General features: G+C 38.6%; 3 protein-coding genes across 3 annotated transcripts; 1 reads left to right on the top strand and 2 right to left on the bottom strand.

The window, feature by feature from the left end:
• Positions 1 to 5,296: 5,296 nt before the first annotated feature.
• Positions 5,297 to 7,541, bottom strand: mzt1 (mitotic spindle organizing protein 1). Its single transcript, XM_026355408.1, has 3 exons — positions 7,229 to 7,541; positions 6,874 to 7,019; positions 5,297 to 5,739 (listed from the first exon to the last, which is right to left on the bottom strand). Exons 1-3 carry the CDS (start codon positions 7,278 to 7,280, stop codon positions 5,716 to 5,718), a joined length of 222 nt encoding a protein of 73 aa, XP_026211193.1. The 5' UTR covers positions 7,281 to 7,541; the 3' UTR covers positions 5,297 to 5,715.
• Positions 7,542 to 7,612: 71 nt separating this feature from the next.
• On the top strand, positions 7,613 to 11,862 carry bora (bora aurora kinase A activator). The gene is made up of 12 exons (XM_026355407.1): positions 7,613 to 7,725; positions 8,034 to 8,188; positions 8,283 to 8,389; positions 8,640 to 8,685; positions 8,775 to 8,853; positions 9,066 to 9,110; positions 9,216 to 9,272; positions 9,366 to 9,643; positions 9,889 to 10,051; positions 10,180 to 10,742; positions 10,843 to 10,983; positions 11,148 to 11,862. Exons 2-12 carry the CDS (start codon positions 8,039 to 8,041, stop codon positions 11,175 to 11,177), a joined length of 1,659 nt encoding a protein of 552 aa, XP_026211192.1. The 5' UTR covers positions 7,613 to 7,725; positions 8,034 to 8,038; the 3' UTR covers positions 11,178 to 11,862.
• Positions 11,863 to 12,132: 270 nt separating this feature from the next.
• On the bottom strand, positions 12,133 to 18,781 carry dis3 (DIS3 exosome endoribonuclease and 3'-5' exoribonuclease). The gene is made up of 21 exons (XM_026355405.1): positions 18,313 to 18,781; positions 17,853 to 18,010; positions 17,405 to 17,601; positions 17,147 to 17,220; positions 16,813 to 16,980; positions 16,505 to 16,669; positions 16,226 to 16,339; positions 15,825 to 15,962; positions 15,554 to 15,700; positions 15,347 to 15,463; positions 15,141 to 15,242; positions 14,852 to 14,916; positions 14,613 to 14,697; positions 14,353 to 14,480; positions 14,135 to 14,221; positions 13,849 to 14,005; positions 13,539 to 13,753; positions 13,230 to 13,398; positions 12,948 to 13,106; positions 12,696 to 12,818; positions 12,133 to 12,482 (listed from the first exon to the last, which is right to left on the bottom strand). The coding sequence occupies exons 1-21, from the start codon at positions 18,529 to 18,531 to the stop codon at positions 12,414 to 12,416; spliced, it is 2,856 nt and encodes a 951-aa protein (XP_026211190.1). The 5' UTR covers positions 18,532 to 18,781; the 3' UTR covers positions 12,133 to 12,413.
• Between the last annotated feature and the right edge of the window lie 322 nt (positions 18,782 to 19,103).

The raw sequence follows: 19,103 nt of genomic DNA, 5'->3' as shown, positions 1-19,103 counted from the left end.
GTCTTGCTAACTAGAAGGTCATACGTTTAATTCACACAGGAGCTATTGCGCTTGAACTCCCCTGAATTAAAACAATGGGCTGATACTAAAAAATATGAAATTCAAGTTTGAACCGTGTCTCTGTCAAAGTCTATTTACAGGTTTTCTGGAGTACGATGAGAAAAGCTATACAAAGTCTTATGTCTGATGAATGCAGTGAAAAGATTATTGGCAGGAGAAGACAACTACAAATGAGCGAAATATGGAGGTGTGGAGTTAAGGATAAGTAAGATACAAGCTCTAAATCTGGCTCTGGAGCACTGGTTGTAATCTTTATAACTGTGAATTTGACAATGTTTTATATGTTCTAATTTAATTCCTCTAGTTGAGACTCTTAAACTCTTTTAAATTAATCCTCAAACTTTACCACAGTTAATGTTTCCTGTATCATTCTAACTTTATGTCTGTCCGTTTTTTGTCTCTGATAAACTTACTGGTTAAATGAAACAACAGTCAGAGCTCTTGCTGGAGATTTGAATCTAGTTTCACATCCCTTGAGATGAGACAAATACACACAACTCTGTTAAAGAAACGAAATCCGCCTGCAGTTTTCCTGTTTTAACAGTTCGTATTTTATCCTGCCGTAGTGCCATCATGAGCCAAAGAGACAAAGATAATGTTCATGTTGTGTTGCTGTTTGAAAGCCAAGCTCCGGTCCTTTCCACATGTCTGTTTTGGCCAGTGAGCAGCAGAAGCATGAGGGAAATGTGTAGGTGGTTAGATCAGCCGATGAAGTGTAAATACCACTCAATCTGTTCTCATTAGAGGAGTAAAAACATACGAATCACTTCGCCTCTATTAAAAATGCCCCAGGGTCCCGGTTAAGTGTGTGTCTGCGTGCGTATGCGGTCGTATATGTGGTTGTGTGAGAGAGAAGAAGGGGGGGGGGGGCTGACAGAATGATGTTTTGGCATTTGAAGCTGCAGAGGGGATCTGAAATGCCACCACCATCAACGCCGCTTAATTCTCAGAAACACACTCTTAATCTGAACAGACAATCCGTTCCGACAGCCACCGTTATGATTCAAATCAACTTGGAGTGAAGGGTGTGTGTGTGTGTGTGTGTGCTCTTGTGAGTAAGAGAGTATGTCATTGTGTTTTGGTATGTGATTAGGTGTCTGTGTGTGTGTGTGTGTGTGTATGACCAAGATATCACACATCCATCCCACATTCCCCTATGATAATGTGGATTGATTATGGATATGATAATGAGAGGCCGGCGCGGCGTCGCGACCTTCACAAGGTCTAATTGAAACAAGCGTTGGTCCTCCGAAGCACTTATCAAGTCACACAGCACATCATTAATCACGGAGAATACAAGCTGTCACTGTAACACACATGCACACGCACACACACACTCTCTCTTACACACATTCTCTGTATTTTTGTTTTCTAACACACACACATACATGCTCTCTCTCTCTCTCTCTCTCTCTCTCACACACACACACACACACACACAATACAAGCTGTCACTACAATATGCCTGGTATTGTCTTCTTTTAAGGAGAGTGGACAGCTAGTCCACCCTCCATCTCTATTTTCTTCCAGAAAAGTTGAGGCTGTTGGAGCAAAGCGTAAAAAAAAAAAAAAAAAAAAATGTTAAAACAATTCAACAAATATGAACAGCTGTTCACTTCACCCAAACTCGCATGAAATTGAATTAGCTCAAGTTGTTTTACTACCTGCTTTTATTAGAAGACAATTTAACAACCAAATGCGATTCCAATGTCTGATTAAGGCAGCATATGGTGCATACCTGTTAAACACAATGTGTTCGATAGCAGCTTAACGCCTCACTGAGCCACTCAAATAAACTAATAAGCCCAGTATTATATTAGTCATTACATAGTCCGACACACAAAATTTCAATCTGATAAAAAAGGTGGTTTCATTATCATCATAGAGAAAACACAAGGGAGTTTTGCATGCACCGTGTAGATGCCATCACCAACTTTGTTAATTGTTATTCAATTAACTGCTTTTGTTAATGAAACCAATTAATACTTTAAAACAAGCAGGGAGATATATGATTATTATGCATCTATGCAGAAGACAGCTAATTACAACTGTAAATCAATCAATTCTACATTAATCAGCTTGGAAAATGTCCAAAAACAACAAAGTCACTAAAAGACTTTAGAAGTTTTTTTTTAAAACATATTTTGATTGCCATGCCATTATCCTGTCTAATGATTGTTAACGATCCTTTAAAGAGTTTATGATCCAATTTCCTTGCTATGAATTTAATTGGGACCTAAATAGTATAATCTCACAGTGTAAAAGTGTGGCCCGTGTGGTGTACTGGAGTAAGCTCCAACAAGGTCACAGAACACCTCTTAGGGCAAACACAGTCAGCGAAGCTTCACACTGCTGAAGGATGAGGGCCAGATTGATCAGATATCCATAAATCAATCGCTTCAGTGCCAGTATACAGATCTAGAAGTAGGAACTCTTCAGAACAGACATCGCTGTGGGGTGCCAAAAATTATCTTTGATGGCATACAGCTGCTCTCTACTATTACCACAGTGATAAAAAAAATAAAAAATGATTCAGATTCAGAATAAAAAGTATAATCACTCCATTAAGTTGAATAAAGCTGGTATGATCAATAGTTTGTTAGCTAATGTTAAACACAATGTTGAACACTTCTGACTTTAACAAGCCAGTCACTCTTAAATATTGAAGTAACCATAGGATGCAGAATTACTTTTGTTTCCTGTTTGTAAGTCTCCGATGATGAGGTCTTTAAAGTAACAGTCTAAAAAAAGAATCAGAAAATATGGAAAAACATTGTATTTCCTGTTATCCTGTAGTTAAGGATCAACAGGAAATACAAAGATTTAACTTAACCCCCCCCAAAAGTTTTAACTTAAATTTACAGTATGTCAGTATAAAATGTTCTTAAAGAATAAGAAGTACTCATTGTGCAAAAAAGACCTGTTAGTACATGATACTGAATTATTATTGTTATTGCACGCATATCTAATATCATACCTGTCTACTGCTGAACTAATTCTATTTTATTTTTTTTTTTATTTTAATAATTGTATTAATATGCATATTATGTTTATATGCATTTCTTTTTTTTTATTTCACTTGTCAGATTAATTCAATGTCAAAGTTACTATAATCCCCACTGAAAGTACAAAATAGCTAATTAAGTAGTACCTCTAAATTGTACTTAAGTTTCTTTTTACAAGTTTATTGTGAACGCATATTGTAGATTGTTAACACACAGACGGCATATTGAAATAATTCAAACAAGTTCTAGATATATTAATGCATTCTACAAATAAAATCTGCCACAAACCTTCCTTCCTATAACCTGATTTTACATATAAAATTCTCAGAACTCATCTGCCTTTCAACTAAAAATTCCCTGACATCAACATATAATGAGCATTAAATCTGCCTTACCTCTGCAGAGAGACCATTAAAGCTCGATGTTGGCTAATAATTAGTAAGCTAAGCATAACTGTGCATATTGAGATCTTTGACTTTTGATTAAACTGTGCTTCACATAAGACTCTATATGGTATTTGTTTTCATGAGACACTATGTTTGTAATTTAGATTTGTGCCAAACAAACAGACCATCTTTCTTTATACGTAAGGAATTTCTAATCAGTCCAGTCTAATTATTTTTGTAATATCCTCGACATGCACCTGAACTGTAATTGCAACACACAGATCTTTCACTTTTAAATGAGACTGCCCTCATTTATCAGAAAAATAATCTTCGGCCTGGATAATTATCAAGACATACAAACATAAACACCTTCAGAAGTTCTGTTGTGAGGACCTGCTTGCCTCTTAAGTTTATACAGTCATGTGACCTGACCAATGCCCTAGTTGAGCGCCTCTTAGATGTTTATGCATATATGGACACTAATCTCTCAGTCAGGAAGATGGGATTTGGGAATATTTTGTTTTACAGAGATCAAAGTAGTTGGCTTGAATCAGGAGAAACCCTTCAAATACATCAAACAGAGAGCAACGCATCCTGAATCCCACGCCCGCAGTAGCCAATCAAGCCCTCCGTAACTCTTTTTCTTTTTAAAAGAAAAGGATTCTCTATGTGGGTCTCCCTCCATCAACATCCCATGCAGCTCACCCCCCACGGAGGCCAGGGGTTGTTCAGGCTTGTGAACCATCAAGTAGAACCACTACACCGTATCTGTATGCCTCTCATACGTGGCTAACACGATGCTGGTATTGAGGAACAGAGAGATACTGTGTTAAGAGATCAAAGCAGCAGTACGGAGATTTAGACTCGCAGACTGTCAGTCAAGATGGCGAGACAAAGCAGAAGAAGACAGAAATGCTTACACACACTCCTGCTCGCTCACTGGCTTGCTCTGTGGTGAGCCTGTGAGGGGTGAAGTGTTACTGTCAGATGCCTTAGGGGCTACTCATTTGTAGACAACTACAGGGCTGCATGAACACCTAAACTCACACACAGAGTGGGACACACACACTCACAAGCTACTGATACAATCCTGTATGGATGAGAGGTCGCTTCTAGCCTTTATATTGGCCTGTGGAGAAATGTTCTGTGCTCTCAGCATTTTCCCTCGTCTAGAAGATGAATAGAGCTATTTTACAGACAGTACAGAAACAAAACAATGCTCTGTGTGGTTAGACACATGATATAGGGGCTTCATTTCTGGTTGATCAAAGACATGTTTTTTTTTGTCATGTTTGCAATATATCTTACACTTTCTTGTGGAGAGAGCATGCACATAAAGGAGCAAAGATTTCAGTTCAACAGGACATCCTGTTGTAAAGAATGACCATTGTCCATGTCTTCTGTTTTGTAAAGTGCGTCGGTGGTAGATGTGATCACTTCTGCATGGTCTGTTTTTGTATTGTACTATGTTCTACCAATGCATTTGTCCCTTTCACCTAATGTGACAGGAAAGATCATTTCCTTTGTAGAACACGTCAGAAAAGTTCCTACTAATGCAGGCTTGTAAAAGTATCTCTGTGAAAAAAATTGTTTGCTATTTTAGAACAGTTTAACAAATTTAGATTTTTTTAAATGTACCTGATTAAAAAAACAAAATCATTATTGATTTAAACAGCAATAGCAGGAAAACTCAAGATCGGAACTTGCAGAGTGACAGTCCAAGGAAAGAAATATGCTCCAGATTAGAAAAAGAATGACACGACACCACCTGGTGGCAGGTGACTGTAACCCTTCAATTTAGACTGTTCTATCATCGACAGGTAAATGGACAATGGAAATTGCAAATGGATTATGCTGAAAAATTCTTTATGATTACACAAAATAATTCTTAACAGATAATACACAGTTCAAAACATCATAAAAACATTTCAGCAGAAATTAGACATATGCTCTTAAATTAAGGCAGGATGTCGATGCCACTATGAACCCCCTCTTTTCTGACAATGGCAGGAGAAACAGAATGGCTGAATTTGTCCTCATGCCAGCACAAGACTTTTTTTTATAGGAAGAGAACTGAGGTTAATACATCTACACAAAAACTCAGATACAAGTGAAAGAAAAGAACATAAGCATGTTAATCATTAAGGAGGTGTGGAGGACACAGAGACAAATCTGGTCTGCTGGAGAGCCCAGGGTAGGTCGGAATCCAGAAATGGGTCACAATCCTATTAAAGAGCCCTAACAAAGGCGAGTGGTTTCTATCTTCAGTTTGTGGAGTTTTCAGAAGCCTAAAAGAGAAAATATACATTCAATAGTAATCCATCATCAAGATTTATTAACAGTTCTCCAGTTTTGAGTAAAAACTAAATAAATGTGAGAAAAAAATACATCTAGATGGTAATGTGTATGGAAAACAACCAAAAAGACTATTAGGAACTCATTCTGTGCATACTTCTCATTTTGTTCATGCACTGACAACATTTCCTTCTCTGGATGATTTCCATCCGAGATGTTATCATTTGACCTCAGTAGTGACTAATATGTTCCCTTTATGATTTAGTCAGAGATGCAAGCCCCATATCACAAATGCTATCATACCATTTCTTTTTATGCAACAACAGGAATTATAGTGCATGAGTGCATATCCTCATGAAAAAAAAAAAAACATCTGACAAATAGTCATATGCGAGACCAGACCAAAACTTCAACAAAATGGCAGGGGGAGTTTTGAAGACTACTGTAACATATGTGCAAACTGATGTTGTCTGAAGACTTTTATTGTCTCGTTGTGGCGTCTCAACTTTTAGCATGATACTGCACTAGCTTTCATTATTGATGCTGTATTTATTCAACATCATAATTAGTGCAGAAACAATTTGTTGATTAACTGATTGGAAATTATTGCAATTGCCACAGAGTGAATGGCAGCCAGTCTACTCTCCCTCTCCACTGACTTGCTGTTGACTGATTAGCTACACACTCAATACATATAATAGTAATACTGTATTATGTTTAGCCAAAAACATGACAAGAAACATCTGAATAACACCATTCTGATTAACACCACTGACTAAAAAAATAGTAGGTGGTAACAGAGGAGGCTATTGAAAGCCCAGATTTTTCAACAAACATAATGAGACTGAATTGTCAATCTGTTCAAAAAGTAGTATAAATGTCTCTGATTGTTTGAGTGTGGCAGACTCCCAAATTAGCTTATTGTTGTACTTTTGTCAGATAAATACAGATCAAGAGAATTAACAACTTACAGATTCATTTTAATTTGTTCAATTCATTACTTCTTAAAACCAATCGTCTGATCAGCAGATCTCAAATGAAAAGCTTATCTAAAACCCATGAGTTTAAATGAGCTCTAAAACTATTCTCATGCATAGTTGGACCTATTTAGAAGCTTCTTTCTGTACCTTTAGGGATTCAGATGCTTTCCGCAGTTCTTTGATAACTGCAGACAGGGCTTCTGGGTTGATACCCTGCTCACACAGTCTCACACATATAGACAGGGACTCCATGTCCAGACCGGTGTTCAGCAGCCTAGAGATCTCCAGCAGCACTGTTAAAGGAAGAAAGTAACAATTTATCCTATTTAATTTTCTACTGACAAGAAAAAACAATTAACTGCTGCACAGTCTACACAGTTCGTTAGCCCTGCAACAACAAACAAGATAGGGTTTATTAAACATATCAGTTTACTTGCATCTTAATTTTACGTTGTTTTATACTCCAGAAAACTTTTGCATGTGCTTTCATTTTTATATTTACCATCCATTGTCTCCCGGACTGCGTTCAAGTTAGCATTTGCTGCACTTGCCATGGTGTTCAATTAATATAACTAGCACTAGCTAGCTAGTTTAGTAACGCTTGCTAGCAGGTGGCTAACAAATAAGACTTGAAGACGTCTCTTATGCGATACAACTCCACACAATTTTTTGTCAACAACTCAAGCAGCCTGTAAGCATTTCGTATTCATTTTAGACAACATATACCAAACAGAATGAAATTATTAAGGGACCATATTAGCAGCTAACTTTAGTTAGCTAGCTAGCCTGCTGCTAAGAGCACTGACAGAAATCGACAGAGGAAGTGACGACAAATACGTGTTCATTGATTGGTTCCCGTGAACGTCCGGCGTCATTTCTATTGGCTGCCGAGCTTTGTGAGCGAAATTGAAAAAAACGTTTGAACGCTGATTGTTTGCTGAGCCTTCAATGAAGATTGTTTTTAAGCTGTTTCTTCAAAGTCCTGGTTATTTAATAGCTGTAAGTACCAACCTTAAAACGCTTATAGTTGCTGTGTAAATGCACGTTTACCTTTTTCATTAAAGTGGTGTTACAGGAAGGAGAGATAGAGGAAACTTGTGTAACGTAAACTAACCAACCAAATGCTTCCTACAGTCGTTTCCTTCGAAAGCTCGTTAACGATAATATGTCAGTCATTTAATTAACTATATAAGTAATTTTAAGTTGTCGTGTGACTGGATTAACTGAATAGTTATATCTTTTTAGGTTTATTTTTTAAAATCTTTGTCTTCTTGCTTTATGCTGACTGTGGTATTTATTCCTGTTAGCTAACATGGGAGACCATTTTGAACTACACATCACACCAGAGACTCCAGGCAGGCCTTCCATCAGAAACCCCTTTGAAAGTCCAAATGATTACCACCACCTCCACGAACCCGTGGTGCCAAGCCCATCTGTGTTCAAGTCCAAGCCTTGTAAATCTGTAGGTTTGCAGCATCTGTTAGAGCTGTTATTGTATGCGACATACATGCTGTTCTTCTTATGAGTTAAGTCTTTTATTAACTTCTTTTTACTAGACTCCACCTAAGTTTAACTGGTCTATTGATGAAATGGCCAGTCTGCTCCCAGTACACATAGACCCAGAAGAAATCCAGCGACAGTCTTTTTACCTCAGCCAGACAAGGTATGTACTGAGTCACAAGTAGTCACAGTAGTTGTGTAATAAGAATGATTTTGACTTTCATGCTGACTGAAGGAGTTTTTGTAATACATAGCTCATGTTATGCAATTTCCTGAGTCTGTTTGCATACCCTGTTTGAAAGTTGAAACTCAATTGAGGAGATACGTATAATAAAACGGTCCATCTTGATTTATTAAATCAGGACTGCCAATTAATCAGTGACTGTAACCTTTTTCCCCTCTCAAACATCTAGGATGGATTCTGACATTGAAGAAAAACGTCAAAGTGCTATCGAGCAGGTATGCAGATGATATCAAAATTAAGCAGTTGATATACTGATTAGACATGATGTTATTTCTGATTGTCATTTCTCTGTCTCCTATTATAGTTTTTTACTAAAGGAGCCATTGTGCCTTCTCCATGGGCAGCACCAGACTCACGTAAAGCCCCTCAGCTCTATAAGAAAAGTAAATTATCTTATTTCTTATCTATATTTTATAGTCACATTTTAATAGCTGGAGTCTAAGGTTCATGTTGTATTTTGGTTTTGTACATTCAACATTTCATGTTGAGGTTTAGAACTGAAATGATTCATGTTCATCAACAGTAAATGAATCACCCACTACTGGGATAAAAGTCATGTTCAGTCAATTCATGTATTGTCCCCTTGCACTTATAGGTCCTCTGTCTGCAATGATTGCAGAGGAAACGGAAAAAATCTCAGGTTAGTATTTGGGAAAGTTTTATGAAACTTTGTGTACCCTCTGTTATGTGCCTCATTTCTTCTGGTTAATTCTTCTTTTCTTAATTTGTTTTGTTTGTTTTACAGTTGCTTGTCAGACAACTCTTTCATTACCTTTGGCTTTTGATTTGGAGAAAGTATTAGGTAAGCTACTAATAAGAGGCAGCATGATCAAAGTAGAGAGTGTGAGAGCATATAACCATCAAGTCACTGCGTCTGTTTCTTCCCTCTGTTTAGGGGAATATTACCGCAATGAGGAAGCGTGTGATGCTGTGCAAGAGAGTCTTAGTTCATCTTCCTTGAGACGAAAACTTTTCCTCGACGGCCAAGGCTGTTATAGTGGCTCAGACAGCTCCAGCCCGCCAAGCCCAGAGCGAAACCATGCTAGCCAGGAGAGGCCTTCTCTAACACGAGGACAGGGAGTTCTAGTGACTGAGGGGTGTGAGGGAGAAGCTAGATTATCTATCTTTTCCTCCCCCGTGTCCTCTGGCGTGTTGGCCCCAACTCCTTCAACGGTGAGTGGAGTTGTTCATCATACTCTTTGGCCATTTTGAATTTTGCTGTGAAATACTGTCAAATTGGAATCTGTGATGCATATTTTAAATCTCCAAGTTAAAAATCTTCTCCTTTTTAAAAACCATGTATGATAAAAGTCAAAATGGAAGCAATAACTATAACATGTTTGCTAGTAGTGTAGTTTAGGAGTTAAGTTACTTTAACAATGTTAAACAAAAACTTATATATTTTGTTTTAACTACAGGGTCAGTTCTCGTCCAGCCCTATCCAGCACGGTTGCTTCCGGGACTGCAGTCTTGGCAGCATCACCAGTCCTCTGTTTCCTGATGGTTCGTCTCCTGCTGATTTGGTGTCCCCTGCAGTTTCTCCTATTGTTGCACGTACAGCACTCACACCCATAGCTTCAGGTAGGCTGATTTGTTTGTGTCTATTACTAAAATGTGCAATATCCTGATATAATAAACAGTTTAATTGTTGCAGGGCACTGGTCATAACAATTTTTTTTACTTAATCTGAATTTGTGTTGTTGCTTAAGCTGAAAGGAAGCAACCCAACAATGTGACTCCACATGGTGTTTCCCTGGACACAGATGTCACTTCGTGCAACGAGAGTCCATTTGTCGAGGGCTGTTCTCCCATTCGTATCTGTTCCCCACACCAGCTTTATTACCTCAATGAGCCCCCACACAATGCCAGGCCTAGGCCCAGGCCAAGAGTCCGCTGCTGGGCCTCCCCTCCTCTTATCTCACCCATCCTCAATCCTAAGCTGCAAGACAATCATGAGGCTGAAGATCGATCCCCCTCGTTGTCGTCCTCGTCTTCTCTCCCCTCTATGGAGCTAGATACAGTCTCACCCTTGGCCCAGGACGCTCACCCTAGCATTACTGAGAGAGTTACCATGGATCCTATGGAACCTGTGAAAATGGAAGAGGGCAAGGAGCGGAAATTGGATGAGGAGGACGCAGGAGAGGAAAGTAGAGGACCTTCGGAACAGTTTACTAGCTCTCGTATGGGCAGTGTGTCAGCAATAGAAAACTCTCAGATGTTTGTATCTCTCCTAGCAGAGGGAAGCAGCATACGCTGTGATTCTAGCATGCAGGTGAGTGCGAGTATTTTCTCAGCCGGAAGTTTCAATAAGCTGTCTAATGTATTATTTATAATGGATTATTTACAATGGACTTCTTTTTGTGTGTGCTTAGGTGGACAGTGGGTACAACACTACCTCAGCAGGCACCGCCAGTCTAATAGATGGCCTCAACTCAGACGGCTACAGCAAGGAGTCCTTCAGTTCAAACCTGGCAGAGGAAGCCTTTCAACTCACTAAGCACACTAAAGTAAAGGTACTGTTACCTCTTTATACACATTAACTGCATTGTGCTTAGATGTTGTATCTTTAGATTGAATACAGTGTCAGCACTTCCCTGAATACATTAGATGTTGCAGACTTTACTACTTTGTCAGTCTTTTTATCCCAGTTTGTAAACTGTTTCTTTTTTTTTTCCAGGTATATTATCCTCACAACTCAGCCATCTGATTGATGCATTTAAAAGGAGCCCTCTTCCAGTGGAAGCTTAAAATGATTATTTTACAATCAAATATAAGAATGTTTACATGTTTAAATCATTTATGTTTAATTAATTGGTTAGGGTGAATTGGGTCAACTGTTAACTGAACTAGGATTTCACAGTTTTGAGTTCCTCTAAAGTTCTACTTGTCTAGCTGAAAGCAAGTGCATTACCACAGTGTGTTTTATCACAAGTTAGGAGGACAAAAGGTAACTCGTAGCCAGTCTTAGTCCCACTGTATGATGGACAGTTCGTTTGGACTTGGTATACTGGTGCGATAAAAGGGAACAATGGTGATTCTGTATCAGACTCGTGTACCCTATGAATGCTAAACTGATGCTAAAGCTATCATTTCAATTTTATTTGGTTCTAACAGAGATTGACTTTCAGATGGCATCATATTTGTACTGTATTTGTTTTTATAAAACCCTTTATCATGATGGTTTTTATATAACGAGCTTTTTTTTCATCTATTGAATTAATAAGATTTGTTGAATTTCAGGTTACCTCTGGATTGTTAGAATATTTATTCTACTTATTATTTAGAGTAAGACGCACTGAATAACGCCACTAGTGAATTAAAAGCTGAAGGAGCCATTTATTTACTTAAAGCATGGGCTGGATCATTGTCACATTAAATTAACTTGAATTCTTCGTTTGGCTTGACGACACATTGTTTCTTGTTATGAGTTGTTTGTTTTCAATAGTATTTTTCACTTAATGGCTTGGTTTAGAAATAAGAATTTATATTCAGAATGGAGCTCTCAAGAATGTACTAACCAACCTTTCTCAATATTGGGATTCACAATAATATTAAAATTACAATTTACATTCTGATAAGTGACCAAATCACAAAGTTCATGTATCTGTTGGAATGTGTGATTGTGATTATTTAGAATCAAGAAAACTCTCAGGACAAGTTGCTTAAAAAAAGAAAAACTTTATTATTAAAGTCTCCAACATTGCTGTTATTGGAAAAGTTCCATTGCATTTGACATGAAGCTGTTCTTGTATTTATACCCACAAGTATTTCAAATCATAAAATAAAAAGTATAAGAGCAGAGTGGTGTATGTTGGAGTTTAGAGCAGTGTAGCTTCATCGTAGTAAACATATTAAAATTGGTAATATATATATCTATATGTCTAAACTGGTACTTTTATAAACTGCAATTTCTTTATCTGAAATGTCTGCTGATGGTTTTGTGTCAGCGGTCCAGTCTTGGTTTCTTGGTCTGTGGCTCAGTATCTGGGACTGGAACACTCACACCAGGGATCTAAAATAAAGACAATTTACATGTTCACAATGTTGAAGCAGATATTTGGAGGAATTCGGGTTCATTCAAGATTTGTAAAACAGCACGGTAACAATCCCCACTAAACTTTGAATAACTGATCAGCTGTAGAACTAAATAGAAGAAAAATAATTTTTTAGGCAAAAACGTTAAATAAATAAATGTAAACTCATGTTCATTTTGGTCAGTCCTTACCACAGGATCAGTCAGAGCCATGCGGATCTTCTGGTGCTGAATATTAGAGTCGTCTAAGCTGATGGTGACCTTCACCTTGTCAAATATGTGGAAGGTGTGCTCCTCTACCTTCAGAGTGGGACCCTACAGGCAAACAGAATAGATATTTTATATATAAAGTAAACAAGTGTGTATATAAGGTAATTTTGTTATTAACATTCAGACTACTTCTCTGATCAAAAAGATGTAAAATTAGGTAGGAATGACTTATACCTCTTCATCAAAAACAAGGCTTGGGGCCGTTTTGTCTTTAGGGTCAAAGAAGACCGTCCCCTCCAGGCCAAACTTTGGGATGAGAACAATGATTGCATTTTTCCTCACAAACAGAACAAATCCCTCCTCGTTCAGTATGCCTCGGCTCTTGAAGAACAACTGTAAAGAGAGGATTTGTATTAAAAGCATGACACAGAATAAAACTGTGCAGTATTGTTGCATTTACACAGAGGCCTTCAACCAGTTTACACAACTCAAACCAGTGTGTTCAAATGTGTTTACCTGTGTGTGGAAGGCCACAGATGCCCTCTGTGCATATTGAGCCATTTTATGTCTGTAGTTAAGGTTATTGCAGAGGGCTGACTGCTTATGTTTGTCCATCAAATCTGGGTAGGTGCCATCTGCTCCTATGGCCACCGCCAGCAGGCGGTGTACTATAATATCAGCATATCTGTGCGAAGGAGCAGACAGAGTGGAGAAGACGATTAGACATGGAAAAACGGGAAAAAGGGGAAACACATAAAATTATGCTAATTATTTTCTATAAGAGCGTGACTAAACATATATAATTAAGAATATCTGTTTCCATACCTTCTGATTGGTGACGTGAAATGTGTATAAATGGGTGAAGCAAGGCCATAGTGGTGGAAATCACTGTCCATGCCAGAACAAAAATAGACAGCCTGCATCATGCAGCGAGTTGCCAAAATGCGCAGCAGCGTGTTGAAGTATGGGAAACCATCCACTCTGGCCACATCAAGGGAGTCAGCCAGTGCTTTGGCTGAATCTGTGTGAATCTCCACTTCCTGACGAGTTGGAAAATAAGTTGACACACTGAATTAACTAACTAACTAACTAAAACCTATGCAATTCTTTCTGCACAACCCATTTCTCCACTCACCTTGGACTTTGCAGCCTTGAGCAGGATGTCATAGTTAGATGGAGGCGGCGCTGGATGCTTCCTCAACAGAGCACACTCTGAAAATTCATCGTAAATCTTCTGGGCAACTGAAATATTGGCCAGCAACATGAACTCCTCTACCATAGAGTTTGTCTCCCTAATAAACAAGAGATAGATTTATCTACATATGTCCAAAACACAGCATGAGATGCACAAAAAGGGAGCTTTTGTGGAGAATATGAATCAAAAACAATTCTGCAGAATGCTCCTTTCTGAAGCTACCCACATGAGTTCTTTGGTCTGGAGGTCAATTGGGTCATGAGTTTCACTGTCCATGTGAAAACGAACCTCTAGGGAAGACAGCGTCAATGCCCTGAAAAAGATCAAGTACAATTCATGTTATATAATTAAATCCAGCCTCCTCAATGCTCAACTAAACTCTGCACTTTTTTCCAAATGCTTTTGGATGTCACTGTACTGCTTCTATTATTCAGTAGTCCTTACCCTTTCTGTATCCTTTGCCTTTTGAGGATTTTGGCTAGTTTGTTGAGACCCCGCAGGCTCTTGGTGATATCATCATTCTTGGTGGTGTCATCGATTCTCATCTGAGCCTCAGCATAGGTCATAGAGGACTGGATCAGATGGAACGATAGAGGCAAAGACAGAAGAAAAAATGATAAGACTATGTTACCTGTCAACATTAAACTGGTAAATCCTGCTTGAAAGTAGCTTGTTTGAGGCTGAATGTCTGTGTGTTGATATACCTTGGAGTTAATGACACTTTTTGTGAACTGTGTCTTTAGAATTTCTGCCTCATGGTTCATCTCCCAGATACATGAGAAAGCCAGCCTTATGAAAGAAAAGTGATGAGACAAGCACCTTAACATTCACAATTAGGTTGATGTTAATGCATGATAATAGTTTAGTTTAGTTTTAATTAAATTAACTCAATTGATCTGCTTATAGAGCACTGACAATATGGAGTATCATGAGCATTTCTCACCTGTCCACGTTGGAGCGTAGAGAACAGAGATTGGAGCTGAGCAGCTCAGGAACCATGTCAATCCTCTGTTGAAGGCAACATCAAACACATGCAACTTGCTTTATCTTTGCTTATAATAATCTCAAGTGATTAATAATTGTTATTAAGATAATAATCACAAGGCTTAAGAAGGCAACAAGATATTATTTTTGCATCTGTATACAGTGAATTTCAATTTAATTCTGGTAGTAATGTTTATTTTCTGATGGTGTGATGATAACAGAACTTGACTGAACGTGTCTGTCCTTACCTTGCCACACAAGTAGACAGTGGTGCCGCGGTTTGCAGCCTCTTTGTCCAAAGCATTGCCGGGTCTGATGAAGTGACTGACATCAGCAATGTGGACCCCTACCTACACCATACAAATAACAAAATGACTCATATGAAATTTAAGTGCAAATAACAGACCACTACTATATAATAGTATGTGCATCAGTGTGTGCACATGTGTAGTACCTCAAGGTTTCCATTTTCCAGCTCTCTGCAGTGCAGGGCATCATCTATGTCTGTACATCCTGGAGGATCCACACTGCACACTGTCAACTGTCTGAGGTCCTGTCTCTTCACCATGTCCTGTACCACACATTCATATGAATAAATAAATACTTGACAAATCTGTGGCTAAAATACTGTTGTGTTTATTTCAACAATTGCAGCAGTCACCTCTGGTGTGATGGCCCACGGCATCTTGGGAAGGAAACTGAGCACAGCCTGAGAGAAGGCCTGATGGGGGACATCATGTTCCAGTAGCAACACCTCCTGCTCTGTTTCCTTCTCTCCTGCACTGCCCAGACTGCGCACAAAGTGACCCTAGGACAAAGAAACAATTCATACACTTCACTTCATTTCCCTGTTAAACTATTGCACGTGGAAATGTAACCACTCACAAAGGGATATCTAGGTTTTCAAAGATCTGATCTGTGAATCAACTCACATTTGGATATCTGGAATCTTTGGGCCAACCATCAATGGCCACCATAATCCTCTGGCCGGCCAGTGTGGATGCCTGGCGTGTTTCAATTCTAATGCGTGGAATACGTCGGTCTGCTGGGGTGAATAGGTGGCGGGTGGACTGAACCAAAAAGAATCAAGAAAGGGTGGTCAGCGATGAGGGTGGTGTTAATACATCATACAAAGACAATCTGTACTTCCCCAGAGGAACATTTTTATATTGAGTACATATTCTACACAGCAACATACAGATATATAACATATATTAAATAACTATTTAAGAAATAATGTATGAAGTAGTAAGTATGAATGTGTACATGCATTACAATTGTGTGAAAAGCTTCACATTATTAATCTGTGCTAAAATACATAGTCTAGACTCACCTCTTTAATCTGCGAGACATTGAGCATTCCACAGAATGGCCTCCAATTCCTTTTAATGATTCCCACTATTTTACCTGTGGGTTTTCTGGCGGCTTCAGCTGCTGATATCCTTAACTGCTCTCACACACAGACACACAGACACACAGACACACAGACAGAGAGATCTTTAATATACTGTAGTAACAGTGGTGTCATTGAACGTGTTTTTTGGAGCACAGCTGTATCTCATTTAACTGTTGAGTGGACAACCAATCTAATGCCAGTTAAAGTCCATCTTACCACTTTTTCCTCCTCCTCTTCTTCAACATTATCATCTTTTGCTGCACCTTCATCCTGCAGCACGACTGAAGAAGGTGCCACCCATTGATTCTGTGGCAAAAGCTGCAAAGCAACTACATCCTGATGCACTGCTCTGTTGAGATTCTGAAGACCCTGGATGAGAACCTGCAGCAAGCCAAAGGAACAGTACATAAAACTTTTAACATACAGCGTGCAAGCACTTGTACTAATTCTTCTAACTGTAAATACAGAATGGCAATGTCTCACACTAACAGCAGAACTTTTCATTTAAAGGCAGGTGTACACACCTCTGTGGTGTCTTCCCCCTCTCCCTGGACGAAGACTGTGGCCTCCAGATAGTTGTCTCTGCTGGCCCTAAATGTGCCCTGGAGGAATGAGCCACTCTTAATTCCTGCTTGGATTTTGGATAGAGGGAGGTGCTCTGGGAATAGCACCTTATTGCTAGTGATCTCATTCTAAGGGAGGAAATACAAATCAGTAAATCAGTTGCAGAACAGAGAGAAAATATGTACCATAAAGTTTGGGCACAAGAACAGGGATAAAAATTACATAAATATTTTCTTGTCTTAAAAAATGGCTGGGATTGCTGTATTTTAATAGCTTAAAATTCTGTGTGTTTACCTTGTCATCACTGGACAAAGCCAGGCGATCCACAAGCTCAGGGTTTGCTATCAGACTCTTGATATACTCTTCACCTAAAATGTAAACAAATAAGACCTTATGGAAAAGAAGTAAATACAGGTCACATCTAAAAGCATACTCGTATCCAATAAAACTTAACAAGGAGATTTGTACTCACTGAAAAATTAAATGAAATCAGAATCAACAAAGCTACCTTTTGTCTGCAACCAATATGCAACATTTTATTTCTCCACTTACATTTGTGTACTAGCAGTCCACTCTCCTCTGCCTTCTGTTTGTTCCCTTGGTCATTGGTGAGAAGGACCACTTTGAGCCCATCCGGGTTGGACTCTGATGTCTTCAGATGCTGACTGTACCATTTGGCTGCCATGCGGATTGCACGATCATTACGGTCATTGGCACTTTCCCCTGGTTCGCGTTCAATGAATGTATCTCTGGATAAATAAAATGGTCAAGGTCAGTGTATAAGGATTACATGCACAAAGACAAAGCATTATTTCATGCTACTCATAAATAAAGGTGTAGCACTTCATGAGGAAGGCCTAAAAAGTAGATGTTTATATAAAGGGGAATAGGAGTGAAGCAACTAGTCTGTGTATTTTGTAACAGATCCACATGCTTTTAATTTTTACATGCAATTAAGATGTTAGGATGCAGTAAAAAAAAATCTGCGGCATCTTTGTACCTGTGGTGTTCATTAGTAAAGGTGTAGAAGTGTTTCTCTTTCTCGTGTATCATGTCCTTCAGGCGTTTATAGATTGGTGCACTGCGGTGGCGTACCTCCTGCAGCACAGTCTGAAGGACAATCACATTACGAATCACAGGATCTTCCAACACGTCAATCTGCAGGACATATGGAGATAAGAGAAGTTCAAAGCAGGTTTCAAGAGAATGACAAATGTATTTTGATATTTTATATGAAATAGAATTATCAGCAACTCTTATGGAAAAAACAAAACAAAAAATAGAGTAAGGTAGAGTGTTTTAGTTTGAGCTAAAACTCTCCATACATCCATGTTTACTGTATATTCGCTTAACATGACACAGTACACGTGAATATGTATAATTCAACAACACACTCCTGCTCGACAGCTCTTTTTAATTTAGCTTTTGAAAAGTGTAAGGACAAATCTATATCTTTTTACCTGATGCAGCACCACGTTCGTGTCGGGGATAAGATAATGTGGATAAGAACAGAGACTGCTCTCAATACATGTGTCTTTCTGCAGCACCGTGGACTCCTGTTTGCATTCAGTACACGCTTCGCTTCCGCACCAAATATCATCTCTCAGATAATGCTCACGGACTATCTTCATCACCCCGCCCGACCGGGTCTTCTTTACGAAGGTTTTAGACTTTAGCATGATGACAAAAGAAACCTCTGAGATATTCTAAATCCTGTTTTGTACATGCAGAATCTGCTTCGGTGCAAGCTGTTAGCTCCCCATGTGTAAACCGAGTGGGTCGATAAAACTTTCCCAGAGTTAGAGAATCGCTTGAATGACTATGATTCAGAGGTTCGTCTTTAAATGTGTCTTTCTTCATATATATCCAAATCTATTTAATATATTTTAACATAATATAATACACAGGTTATGCCTTAAATGGTCATTGTGATAAATATTTAAATACGTTTAAAATGTTTAATTTTGGTCGGCCATCTAATACTTCATTAAAACAATGCTGAAGACGGGAGAAGAGGGTCTGAACAGTTGTTCCATAAGACGTCGTAATGTAACAGCGACCCCTACGTTTAGGAGGTGATACTACATGGGCGTACTAGCAATTATAGACAGTATATTTAGTTTTTAAAGAGCATTCAAGTAAAAACAAACACACATTTAATGTAAAATGTTTTAGACCATCTTATTATTATTAGTCTTGGATGTAACGAATTGTAACTACACGAGTAGACTGTGACTGGATTGCACATGAA

The sequence above is a fragment of the Anabas testudineus genome, chromosome 15 (assembly GCF_900324465.2).
Source record: "Anabas testudineus chromosome 15, fAnaTes1.2, whole genome shotgun sequence".
In the NCBI taxonomy this organism is placed as follows: Eukaryota; Metazoa; Chordata; class Actinopteri; order Anabantiformes; family Anabantidae; genus Anabas; species Anabas testudineus.
Note: the sequence above shows the minus strand (reverse complement) of the source record. Positions and strands in the feature narration are given on the sequence as shown.